General features: G+C 45.5%; 1 protein-coding gene across 5 annotated transcripts in view; it reads left to right on the top strand.

Moving 5' to 3' along the window:
• LOC138287423 (matrix metalloproteinase-17-like) overlaps positions 1–13,905 on the top strand; it is a 109,238-nt gene that overhangs the window by 20,953 nt on the left and 74,380 nt on the right. For all 5 annotated transcript variants that reach the window (XM_069227844.1, XM_069227841.1, XM_069227840.1 and 2 more), the window contains exons 3-5: positions 5,444–5,576; positions 6,526–6,682; positions 6,975–7,258. In XM_069227844.1, coding sequence (XP_069083945.1) covers positions 5,444–5,576; positions 6,526–6,682; positions 6,975–7,258 — 574 coding nt within the window. The remainder of the gene's footprint in view (positions 1–5,443; positions 5,577–6,525; positions 6,683–6,974; positions 7,259–13,905) is intronic.

Here is a 13,905-nt window from a genome sequence, read left to right as displayed (position 1 = left end):
GTTCCGGCTCGGCTATGCATCGATCCAGTGGGCTGTGCATCGAAGTTTCGGTCGCAACTCTGGTGCTGCGTTGATCTCCTCTCGGGGATCCAGGCTGCGTCGTTCCTGTTCAGCTTGTGGTGGTTTTCTCACCGCAATGCAGGCTGTGCATTGTTTCTGGCAGGCTGTGCATCAAATTTTCACCGCACAAGGAGTTCTTTGCAGGGTGAAGTCTTTTTGGCCCTTCAAGAAACAGGAGGCAAGCTCTATCCAAGCCCTTGGAGAGCACTTCTCATCAGAGCCAGAGGGCAGCAAGGCAGCAGGGCAACAGCAAGGCAGCAGTCCTTTGCAGAAAAGCAGACAGGTGAGTCCTTTGGGCAGCCAGGCAGTTCCTCTTGCAGGTTATGGTTCAGAGTTTCTTCACCAGTGGTATCTTGTCCAGAAGTGTCTGAGTTGGTAGGGTCAGAGGCCCTGTTTAAATACCTAAATGTGCCATTGAAATGGAGGAAACTTCAAAGAGTGGCTTAGAAGTGCACCAGGTCCCCTTTCAGTTCCATCCTGCCTGCCAGGGTCCCCAGTAGGGGGTTTGGCAGTCCATTGTGTGAGGGCAGTACACTGTCCTTTCAAATGTAAGTATCAGGCCCTCCACCCTCCCAGCCCAGGAAGACCCATTCAGTATGCAGATGTGTGCAGGTGTGACTGAGCATCCTGTGTTTGTGGTTGTCTGAGTGAATGGAAAAGGGTGCTGTCAACTAAGCCCAGCCAGTCGTGGATTGTAAGGCACAAAAGGATTTAAGTGCAGAGAAATACTCACTTTCTAAAAGTGGCATTTCTAAAATAGTAATATTAAATCCAACTTCACCAGTCAGCAGGATTTTGTTTTACCCTTCTGGCCATACTAAAAATGACCTTGTTACTCCTTTCAGATCAGAATCTACCACTCAAACGGTATATGAGGGTAGCCCTAATGTTAGCCTATGAAAGGAGCAGGCATCACAGCAGTGTAAAACGAATTTAGGAGTTCTACACTACCACGACATATAAACCACTCAGGTATATGTCCTGCCTACTGAGTACCCTGCCCTATGGGTTACCTAGGGCCTACCTTAGGGGTGACTCATATGTAGAAAAAGGGGAGTTTAAGGCTTGGCAAGCACTTTTAAATGCCAAGTCAAATTGGCAGTGAAACTGCACACATAGGCCTTGCAATGGCAGGCCTGAGGTATGGTTAAGGGGCTACGTATGTGGGTGGCACAATCAGTGCTGCAGGCCTACTAGTAGCATTTAATCTACAGGCCCTGGGCACATGTAGTGCACTTTACTGAAGACTTACAAGTAAATTAAACAAGCCAATTGGGTAGGAACCAATGTCACCATGTTTTCAGGGAGAGAGCATATGCACTTTAGCACTGGTTAGCAGTGGTAAAGTGCGTAAAATCTTAAAACCAGCAAAAACAGTGTCCAAAAAATGGAAGGAGGCAGGCAAAAAGTTAAGGGTGACCACCCTAAGGCTGTCAGGTCTAACGTGTCCCCCCCAGCTGAAAGTGGGGAGAGCTGCCTAACCTCCGGGGAACTCTCATTGCTAAGGCGGAAGTATCTGGAGAGACCATCAGCATTGGTGTGGTAAATCCCCGGGCAATGCTCCACCGTAAAGTCCATCCCCTGTAGGGAAATAGACCACCTCAAGTTTTTAGGATTTTCGCCCCTCACCTGCATGAGCCATCTGAGGGGCCTGTGGTCTGTCTGAACCTGGATGTGAGTCCCAAATAGGTATGGTCTCAGCTTCTTCAGTGCCCAGACCAAAGCAAATGCTTCTCTCTCAATAGCACTCCACCTCTGTTCCTGTGGTAATAGTCATGTGCTAATAAAGACAACTGGTTGGTCTAGGCCCTCCTCATTTAGCTGTGCTAGAACCACCCCTATGCCATGCTCTGAAACGTCCGTCTGCACAATAAATTCCTGGGAGTAGTCACGTGCCTTGAGCACGGGGGCCGTGCACATGGCTTCCTTCAGGAACTCAAAGGTTTTCTGTCAAGCCTCTGTCCAATTCACCAACCTAGGTTGTTTCTTGTTCGTCTGTTCTGTTAAGGGGGCTACTAAGGTGCCATATCCCTTAACAAATCTGGGGTAATATCCAGTGAGGCCTAAGAAGGTTCTCACCTCTGTTTGGGTTCTAGGTGGTTGCCTGTCCTTGATAGTTTCAATCTTGGCCTGGAGGGGCTGCACCTTTCCACCACCTACTAAGTTTCCCAAGTACACCACAGAACCCTGCCCAATCTGGCACTTACTGGCCTTGATGGTCAGGCCTGCCTGTTGCAGGGCCTGAAGCAACTCCTTGAGGTAGAGCAGGTGTTCCTCCCAACTGGAACTATAGACGGCAATGTCATCTAGGTAGGCTCCGCAGAAGGCATCCTTGCCAGGTAGGACCGTGTTAACCAACTGTTAGAAGGTAGCGGGACATTTTTCAATCCTTAGGGCATTACTCTGAACTGGTAATGGCCCTCAGGAGTAGAAAAGTGGATCTATCTTGAGCCCCTTTAGTCAAGGCGATCTGCCAGTACCCTGACGTGAGGTCAAAGGTACTGAGGAACATGGGAGCGCCTAGCCTTTTCATCAGCTCAGGAATGGGATGAGTATGTTTCTTTGTTACAGAGTTGAGACCCTGGTAGTCCACGCAGAACCTAAGTTCTGGGTTGGCACCAGGAGCAGCAGCCTTGGAAACCAACACCACTGTGCTGGACCAGGGACTACTGGACTTCTCTGTCAACCCAATAGCCAGCATCTTGGAAACTTCATCCTTGATGCTGGACCTCACTTTGTCTGACACCCTGTAAATTTTATTCTTTACAGGTGGACTGTCTCCTTTGTCAATGTTGTGGGGACACAAGTGTGTGAGACAAGACTGAGGGAGAACATGGAAGAGAACTGCTCCAACAACTCGTAGCAGCCTCCCCTCTGATCTACAGTCAGGGAGTCAGCGAGATCAACACCCTCCACTGACCCATCACCTTCCTTGGCAGAGAGGAGGTCGGGGAGAGGCTCGCTCTCCTCATCTATGCCTCATCTGTCACCAGGAGCATGCTGACTTCAGACCTCTAAAAATGAGGCTTCAGTCTGTTGTGGTGGAGAACCCTTAGGGGGTGTTTAGGGGCCTTGAGGTCCACTAGGTAAGTAGCCTCCCCTTTCGCTCCTTGACTTCAAATGGGCCAGTCCAGCGGTCCTGGAGAGCTCTAGCCTCTACTGGCTCCATCACCCATACTTTGTCTCCAGGTGAGAATTCTACCAGAGTGGCCTTCCAGTCATACCACTCCTTCATCACCTCTTGACTGGCCTCGAAGTTGCTCTTGGCAAGTTTCCAGAAGTGCTGTGTCTGGTTGTGGAGGGCCAGCATGTAACTGACCACATCCTGGGGAGGTTTCTTGGGAGCTTTCTCCCATCCCTCCTTTACTATGCTTAGTGGTCTCCTGACAGGGTTACCGTAGAGAAGTTCAAAGGGGCTGAACCCCACCCCTTTCTGGGGCACCTCCCTATAAGCAAAGAGAAAGCATGGCAAGAGGACGTCCCACTTACACCTCATGGCCTTAGGTAGGCCAGTGATCATGCCTTTCAGGGTCTTGTTGAATCTCTCAACAAGCCCATTGGTTTGAGGATGGTAAGCAGTAGGTTACCCCACACTCATCCCACATGGACTTCATGTGCGCTGACATGAAGTTTGTGCCTCTGTCAGACACAACCTCCGTTGGGAACCCCACACTGGTAAATATCCCCATCAGAGCTCTGGTCACCACCGGTGCAGTCATTGTTCTTAGAGGGATTGCCTCTGGATAGCGGGTGGCATGGTCCACCAAAACCAGGATAAACCTGTTGCCTTGGGCGGTTTTGGGGTCCAAGGGACCAATGATGTCGATGCCCACCCTTTCAAAGGGGGTTCCAATGACGGGGAGTGGGATCAGGGGGGCCTTAAGCCTTTTCCCTGAGCTACCTGCATTCTAGGCCACTGAGTTTTCTGTGACAGCTGCCTGGGTCATTGTGGGGTGAGGGAGTGGGAGGGTTAATATGGGATGGTTTAGCCCTCAAATGTCTCCTTGTGGCTACAGTACTGCATGTAGGCGACATATTCATGTGTGTATTGTGTACTGTCCTATGTAGCATGAACTGCACCCAATAAGGTTTCAGTGTGCTGTTCAGACAAAAGTCAAAAATAGCTAAGTAGAATACAGGGCTGGATAGACAATAGAACGTTGTAACATGAGGGTATATAAGGTAAAATGAGCATTTGCTGGAGCAGCCGCGGAGGTCTTCTTCCCACCTTGGGTTCAGAAACCGCAAGCACTAGGGTGAGACAACATCACAAATTCTCACCCTCAGACTTCGACTGAACCTTTGGACTTAGTGATGGAATCAGTAGTCAAGATCATTCAAGCAATTCAACACTAAATCAAAACTGGAAACTGAACAAAGTTTCAAAGCTTTATTACTATCCCAAAATCAATGTCACATAAATGATGTGTAAAATAAAGTTATAAACATACATGAAAAACGTAGGCTGACCAAAACGTCTGAAAAGATTCAGAGGGTCATTACGACCTTGGCGGGCGGTGGTAACCGCCGTGCGGCCGCCAATGCGGCCGCACTCACCCGGCCCCCATTATGACATTCCCGCTGGGCCGGCGGGCGCAAACCAAGTTTGCGCCCGCCGGCCCAGCAGGAATGAGGCCGCAACATAGGAGCCGCCTCCTAATGGAGCCGGCGGTGTTGCGGCCGTGCGACGGGTGCAGTTGCACCCGTCGCGCTTTTCACTGTCTGCTATGCAGACAGTGAAAAGCTGGCCGGGGCCCTGTTAGGGGGCCCCTGCACTGCCCATGCCAGTGGCATGGGCAGTGCAGGGGCCCCCAGGGGCCCCAGGACACCCCTTACCGCTAGCCTCTTCCTGGCGGTGCAAACCGCCAGAAACAGGCTGGCGGTAGGGGGGTCATAATCCCCAGGGCAGCGCTGCTTGCAGGAGAAGGAGTCTTTGAGGTCAGTGAGATCTTTAGAAGATTGGAGACAGGCATATCAGCTGTTTAGGAGCATAGATGCTGGAGAATGGTTTTTAGAGTCTGCAAAGGTGTAAGATGGAGCAATGTATTGAGGTAGAAATTAGATCTCAAGGTAGCAAGCTCCTGGGTAATGATGTTAAGTCTGTCGATAATACGTTTCAGGGTGGAGATTGGGTTATGTAGAGGAATGTATTCAGGGGTAACACTACTTGGTGTGATTCCTAACCCAGCAGAGCATTGGATTAAAAAAAAAATATTTAAAAAGAAATCTGCACTTGTGTAGAAATCACGTTCCACAGTCTAGGTCTGTATCTATTGATGATTCTTCTCAGTCTGGAAGACAGTTTTGTTCGGTGGTTGAGTGGAAAAATACTGATCATGGGTCTCACCACCCTGTTCTCTTTCTCCCCTTCATTTTTACCCAGGATTGGCTTACACGCTACGGTTACTTGCCCCCACCGGATCCAGCAACTGGGAAGCTCCAGACCTGGGAGGCGGTCGCAGGGGCCATCCGCAGCATGCAACGGTTTGCTGGAATCAATGAGACGGGAATAGCAGGTATGCAAACTGTATGCAATTAAGGATTGACAATCAATTGAGACTCTGGCTCAGAAGGAGAAGCCACTGAAGAATACTGGCTAGGTGGCAGTCAATCCTTTCATCTAATTAGACAACTGCTGTGCAGCTGCTATAATTATTACTATATCAGAGTTGCAGACATACTATCACAGCTAAAAAAGTATGCATCAGTTCTAATTCTGGGACACAGTTATGAGGCATGCTGCCACTCGGGCAAAGTTAGAAAGTTTACTGAATCTGTGGTTGAGGTAGGTTGTATGATGACACTCTGGCACAGCTGGGAGGCATCGTACCATTCTGGAATGGTTGCAAAGTATGCTGGCAGTATGGTTCAGGGAAGAATTATGCTGAAACCTAGCACAGTTGGCAGGTGTACTAACTTTTAGCACAAGTTGGGTGTATGTTGACATTCTAGACCAGATGCAGTTATGCTGACAGTTTATCTTAGTTGGTAGACAGTCAAACTATCATGGTTTGTTTATGAATTTAAAGAATTTTAGACAAACTACCAGGTAATGTGCCACACCGTAGGAAGGGTTATAAACTAAGAATCTTTCACAAAATATTACACAAAGTTGTGATTTTGCAATAGATACCATGAATCAGCAGATAGCAGGATACAACTTATCTGTGGGGCTGAAGACATGTGTAGCTGGGAAGGGGCTTGATGGAGCTGGAGGTTCAAGGTGAGATTAGACAATTCTGAGCGAGGGCCTCAGAATTTTGGACTGTAATTTACATACAAAAACAGCTGTATTCCAGTCTGCATTATATTGCTACAGTTAATATGGTGTACTGACAAATATTTTGGGGTAGTGAGAGTAGCACAAATGAGGGGTTTAATTAAGCAACTCAGATACACTTGAGAGGTGTGGTGCACACAGCAGAAGCTTGAGTAAGATCCTCCTCACTTCTCTCTTAAACACAGATGATGCCACGCTAGCATTGATCCGGATGCCTCGCTGCTCGTTGCCCGACCTGCACGCTGCCATACCAGAGGAGAAGGCCCGCATAAGGCGCTCAGGTGTCGTGAGAGCAGGAAGAAGTGTTGGTTCCGCATGGACCAAGAAGAATTTATCATGGAAGTAGGTGACTCACCTAGTAGAGCTGTCATCCCCTTTTCTAACCCTTTTCATAATTTCTACTTAGTGCATTTTCCCTTCAAGCACCTCTCTTCTACCTCTGTGTGCCGATGCGCCAGTTTCTAAGTGTCATTTTCTTCTGCCTTTCAACTTTGCCTCCTTCCTGACTATAGGCATGTTATTCTTTATTGTTAATGGTTTTAATATGATCAGTTTCTTTTGCCCAGAATCATACCTTCATATTTATCAGAGTACTTTTTTTGGTCCCTTTTACCCTTCTTGGTCTCACCCTTAGGGTAAAGACATACCCCCGCCATGCCCAGCTGAGCCGCGAAACAATGCGAGTGCTGATGTACTATGCACTGAAGGTGTGGAGCGAGGTGGTTCCCTTGACCTTCCATGAGGTTGGGGCTCGCAGCCCAGATATCTCCGTGGAGTTCATCAAATCAGAGCACCAGGATGGCTATCCCTTTGATGGGGCAGGGGGCATGGTGGCTCATGCCTTTTTCCCGGGAGATCCCCAGAGGGCAGGAAATGTCCACTTTGACAGCGAGGAAAACTGGACTTTCAGATCGCCTGGTAAGAGCTCTTCCTTTCTGTTCCTCTCTCTCTATTTATCTTTCTCTCCCTTGCTCTCTCTCTCTGTCTCTTTTTCTCGATCTCACTCTCTCTGTTTAACTCTTGCCGCAATAGTGGCCTCTCTGTCCAGACATTTCAGTGATACTCTTGTTGCTAATGTAATATTCTCTCCCTCTTATTCTCTGTCCCCCTCTCTTTCTCTTTGGCACCACATCGTTCTCATTTTAACACATTCTGCTACCCTCCATGTCTGTTTATTTGTGCACTCTTGACATTTCCCTTCTTTCCTCTTTGTTGTTTTTATCATACGCCTCAGTATGACTTCCTTGCGCATTTCAGGTGCTGGAAAATATAGAAAATTAGGGTAAATAGGCCAGTGCACCAGGAGAAACAAAGGGAAGAACAAAGGGCAAAAGGTGCACAGATTACAAAGAGACTATATATGTCAGTATCTCAGACATGCTTACTATTAGGACTTCAGTTACACGAATATTCAAGATTATTCAAGGTTATGAGCAAATAAATCAAATATTTCTATTGGTTGCATGTTTACTACTAACTTTGTACCAGTATGTATTGTTGAAACAGGTGACGGCCAGTTATTTTCCCTTCATCATTTCCAGTGTCCCATCCTACTTACTTCAACAAATTCCCAGTGGCTGCTCAGCATCCTGTTTTGCATTTAGATTTGAAAAATCTAAGGCAGTAGGATTTCTACTGTCACCTCCACCTCACTATTGAGTTCCATTTGTAAGTCATTAAAGTAATTTTCTCTTGCAACTACAAAACATGTATGTTGAATTAAAAAAAGGCAACACAAATTGGTCAAACTTTAAGGCTATGCTGGTGACAGAGACAACCACGAAAGCATCTTTAAGGGCCTCCTAATTGCCTTGCTAGCTTACCAGTCTAAAATACATCACTATGGCTGCCAAACTCGTACTGCCACTTGATCGCCAGTGAGGCCAGAACACCGATGGCCCTATTACGAGTTCACCACAGGGCTGGCGGGTGGAAACAGCGTTTCCACCAACGAGCCCTGACATGACCAGGGCCTTAACATTGATGGCGGCTTGTAATGAAGCCGACAGCAATGTGGCATTGCAGCAGGTGCAGCAGCACCCGTTGGTCTTTTCACTTCCCCTTAATTCGGGGCTTTAACCACGCCCATCTCACGCTCATCACTTTAATTTGTTCATTGGCCTGCCTTTGAAAATTCCTTTGATTTCATAGGAAAATGCTTCACGTTTGTCCCGCCTTGAGGCTGCTTTGTTCCCGCCTTGCAGACTGGCCCTGTTACATGGATGATTGCATGATCCGCCATATAGCTTAGTGTGGCACACAATTTGTTTCTTTTGCCTCGCCACTTCGTGCTCTGTGGACACATGTTGTTTCTTCCTCTTACTTTTTTTGGGCAAGCCCGCTGTTTCTTTGTGGTGTCTGAGCACTTTACATGAGGAAGTGAAGTTTTATATAGCACAAACTCGATCAGAAGAGCGCTTTACATAACTACGCATACATCGCAAACTCGATAGGAGGATCACTTTACATCACTATGTGAAGTTACAAATAGAGTGACCTCATACTTATTTTTATTTTCAAACAACATATTACTCTTGTCTCCCTTCCCTCATAACCTGAATGCACAGCGTAAAACTTTTATCAAAACGGGCGCTGCGCTTCATTTCCCTGCGTGGCACCCAAAACTTATTGGGATGTGTTGAATTGAACATTGCAGGATGCAGTACCTTATGCAGCCAAGAGAGGTCCCAAGACACATAGGGACAGCCTCTGCTACTTCACCCTTTCCCTCCTTCGTGCACATTGCAACAGTAAATGTAGCAGTAAGCATATTACAAGCATAAAAACATTAACATAACCATGTTGTTCCTGCTTACATTTCACATGCTTTACTTAATCTTGCACTCTCTGTCGGTGTTTGCTTTGAGGACGTGAAGTTTCATGTAGACCAAACTCAATTGGAAGAGTGCTTTACATTACTACGAGAGTGTTTTCTATAGTGCAAAGTCATACTTTTTTTTTTTTCAAACACCACATTATTCTTGTCTCCCCTCCATCATAACCTGAATGCACAGCATAAAACCTTTCACAAAATGGGCGCTTCAATTCATTTTTCAGCACGGCGCCCGGAAGTCATTGAGGATGTGTTGATTTCAAGCTTGCAGGGTGCAGTACCTTATGTGGGCAAAATGGGTCAAAAGGGACACCTAGGGACAGCCTGTGGTACTGCACCCTTTTCCTGCTTCATACAGATTAGAACGGTAAATGTTGCAGGTTTTTTTCAGCCAGAAAATTATAAGTGTAAAAGTGTTAACGTAACCATGTTCATCCTGAATACATTTCACATGCTTATTTTTTTGGGTCCATGCTATCCAAAGCGTTCCCACTGTAATTAACACTCTCCATCAACAAATGTCTCAAATGTAGCCTAGTGCCAAAGCTGTTCCCTTTGTAACTGGGGAGCAAGGTTAGAGTATCAGCGCTGGTTCACCATCTTGTGATTCTGGGCAATTCACTTAATCTCCCCATGTCCCCTAAAAAATGAATTTGCACTTTTGTAATATAGTTGGTGCTCCTGTAAAGTGATTCGAAGCCTGCTGGTTGAGTTTGTGCTATATAAAACTGCAAAATATCCTCTATGATTTTGTATAAGATTTTAAGCCGTAAGTCACCCAGCACCAGGAATTCACATAGATGCCAAGCTTGAAGTCGCTTAAAAATGTTTACCCTGGATCCAGTTCCAACATCTTCTCAGTAACAGCAGTGAGGAGATGTCAGCCATCATGATTAAATTTTGCCCCATGTAAAGCTCTACATCTGTTGTAAACTCTTTAGCGAACTCTTTTCAGGAGAAGAACCATCTTCATAAGCTATGCTCTCCCAGCTATGACAACTGCAGCCTAATCCACTTCCCTACTTGTGCAACCAGATTTATAATACTTTTGCCCTAGTCTTCCCTGGGGCATCTTAAGGATTTTGGGGGCCCTGGGCCAAACATATTTTGAATTTATGATCCAGTTCCAGCTCTTTCTCGCCCCTAAGGTCAGGTCACTGACAATGCACGGGCACCCAGGTCCAAATTCTTAATGTGTGTACATCTAATATTCATTCAGGGATAGTGATGCGTGTTTCCACTACTTGTAACACAGCAGCAGCTCACTAATATTACTGCAAATCACCTCTGTGACACCCTCCCATTTCTCAAAGGTGACGTCCTGTTTTGGTCTTAAAGACTTTTTTTATAGATGCTCCATGACACAACCACAACATTTCTCTGAAAATGTAGTAACAGTCCCTCACACATCAGCCATATTAAAAATAAATTACAAGAAAACAGTACTAAACACAATCTAAGAAATGTTCAAGCTCATCATGGCAAGACTCTCTGCAGTAAATGGATGTGCTTTACTTATATGCAGGGCCAGTGGAATTATGTGGCAGAGGGGACCAAATTATGTAGCTGGGTCGACCAATTTATGTGGCAAGAAAAGTGCAGTTATGCATTTACAATGCCAATAGCTCTAACTCGAGCAAATACGAGACCTATTGGATTGCAAATGCTCGTTTTCTTTCTAATCACACACTGGGCGTCATTAGGCCTACGCCTAGTTCATGTTTCAGGCATCTTATTTAGCTCAAGGATGGAGACTGCTCCAGAGGAGGGGGTGGTGGGGAGGGTCCCTTGCTTACGCTCTTTCCTTCTTTCTTCCCCACCGTTTCTGTTCTCCCCTTTTCCGGCTATAGGTGATCATTTCTTAGTTCCCCTCTCTCTGTTGGAGAACCCTTTATTGCAGTTGCATTCTTATATACTAGGGATCGACCATACTTCTGTTCAAGTAAATCTTTGACTGTGATGCAAGCTTGTATTGTGAAAAACAAAAAAAGAATAGAAATACAAAAAGGTAATTACACAGAACGCTGGGGTAACAACCTATAAAAATAACAGGGGACCCTGTGAAGGAAAACTGGTATAGGAAAATGCCTGTCAACTACACAGGAAACAACGTTTAAAGCAAATACAACAGACTTGTTTAAATTGCATCCAAAGTCGAATTTCCAAAGTGAAACCAATAAAAGAAATGTAGTGTTGATATTCGGGTATTTATTGCGCAAGAAATGTGAGAGGAAAGCCAATGACTGCATAACCATGGATGTCATTTTGGGGTGACCAGGGGTCGCTGCAGCGACCCCTGTCTGGCCTTTTGCGACTCCTTGCAACACCTGGCACTACCCTTACGACCCCTGGCGCTACCCTTGTGACCCCTGGCACTACCCTTGCAACCCCTGGCACTACCCTTGTGACCCCTGGCACTACCCTTGCAACCCCTGGCCTCAGAGCTGGCAAAGTCTGTGCCAGGAACGCAAGGGCAGCTCGTCTTCATGGACGTCGGTAGGGTCTCCACTTTCCATGTTTTTTGTCAATGTTTTTATTACACTAATAGTGAATAATATATTATATACTAATAGCGTAATGAAGAAAGGAGAACGATTATCTGGAATATGACTCTCCATGGCAGCCGAGGTAAGTAAAACAATTATTTTAAATGCATCTTGTGTGTGTGCTTGCGTGTGGGAGTCTTTACATGAGAGTGAGTGTGTATCTGCGAATGTGTGTGTATACGTGTAGGCATGTGTGCTTGAGTGAAAGTGGCGTGTGATGTCACTTCCGCTACCGCTAGCGTTTTGGTGCATTGATGCCCAGGTGAGTAACGCTTATTCAAAATATAGAGTAGAGGGTTTGGGCCATAAAGCTGAAATGTTGATGCGTTTTGACCCAGCAGCAGAACAGGGTCATCATCAGGACTAATTATATAAAAGGACTGTGTCAGTTTGTAGCTAACAAAAGTAAATAAAGCTTCTCTGATGAGGGAAGAGCTGATAATGGCCTGTGTGAATGATAGTATGGGCAAACTGATAAGGGCATGGGTGGGAATATCTGTCCACCTGTCTTCACTAGCCCTTGCTCAGAGCAGGAGCAAACAGTGATTCCACCTGAATGATGAGTCCTGATTGCCTCCTGCTTGTCTGTATGCTATTACAAGCCTCTAATGTCACTTACCACCAGTTTATTAAATCTGCAGCATAAAATGGGCTCAAAAGAAATACAGTGGCAACAGGACTGGGATCAAGAGAATTTATGTGGGTATACCACACATACAGTGTTAATACTTGTACCCTAAATCTAATCATTATTTTCTACTTTGCTTTCACAATATACTTAAATCACAGTGCACTTACTATATCTGATTTACTATTGTTAGGTGAAAAGAGCAATTGAGACTTACATGGTACGCATCAAGCATAGTTTTCTGTATCATTCTCATTCATAAGAGAAATAACATAACACGAGTATATGAGGATGTAATAATCTTATAATTAATAACAAACATACCCTAATTATCTTGCTGACTTGGAATTCCATGCTAAGGCATAAACCCTAAAAGTAACAAATAGATAAACATAAATGAGGTGTTTAGAATGTAAGCGTATATCACTCACACAAAAGGGGGAGTTCATTATTACATGTTACTCTCTTCCATGCAATGAATAGCTAAATGTAGGCAAGTGTATGAACTTTAGGTACAGTGCCCTTGGCTCTTAATTACTCCTTTTTATTAGCTCAAAGCTTACCAGACAGTGCAGTTGTCTGGTTCGATAACCGCATCTTGGGGACTTTCTGAAAGCTTCCTTGGGAATACATTCTGCCCACTGCTTACTATTGGCTTTGTGGTTTGTAACTCACAAGTGCTTGCTTACTATTTGCTGGCTTTATTCGTTTTACACCATCCAGCTTGAATTTGTCTCTTCCGTAACGTTATTTACAGAATCCTTCTGATTGCTCCCTTTCTGTAAACAGGCCTTTAAATCTTATTATCTTGTCACATTTGCTGTGCATTCAAAGACATAGGTCAAATGTCAGACTCTGTCTTCCGAGGGAGCTTGGTGTTTACTTTTCTTTCTCTGACTTCAAAGTGACAATCATGCTGGCTACTGGGGATATTTGCGGTAATTTTGAAGGGTGATGGAAACAAATATTTTAATACCATCAAAACGAATCATTAAAGTAGGTAATGACATTTCCACACATTATCGTTTGTGCACTGTATACTTTTATCATTAAAACTGTATGCCTGTAAAAATGCAATGGTTATTTCAATTGAAGATGTGCTGTCTGTAATGGCAGTGCACTATCACACCATGCATATTACACTTTATCCCACTCCACTCTACTCTGCATCACTCCACACCACTGTACTTTACGCTGCACCACTTCACACTATGCCACTTCACTCTATGCTTCTCTTCTCTACTCTGCAACACTCAACTCTATGCCAATGTACTCTAATCCACTCTACTCTACAATGCACCACTGCATTCTATGCTACTCCACTCTATGCCGCTCAACTGTGCAAGACTGCTCACTATGCCACTGCACTCTACGCCCATGCACTCTACTCCGTACCAGTCTACTATACACCACTGCACTCTATGATAGTCTAATCTGCAACACTGCGCTCTCTACTACTGAACTTTATGCCACTGTACTCTATGCCACTGCTCTCTATGCCACTGCACTCCACTCTGCACCACTCTACTCGATGCCACTTTATGTCAATGCACTCTAC

This window comes from Pleurodeles waltl, chromosome 4_1 (assembly GCF_031143425.1).
Source record: "Pleurodeles waltl isolate 20211129_DDA chromosome 4_1, aPleWal1.hap1.20221129, whole genome shotgun sequence".
NCBI classification, from domain to species: domain Eukaryota; kingdom Metazoa; phylum Chordata; class Amphibia; order Caudata; family Salamandridae; genus Pleurodeles; species Pleurodeles waltl.
The sequence above is the reverse complement of the archived record's forward strand: the minus strand, read 5'-3'. Positions and strand labels throughout refer to the sequence as shown.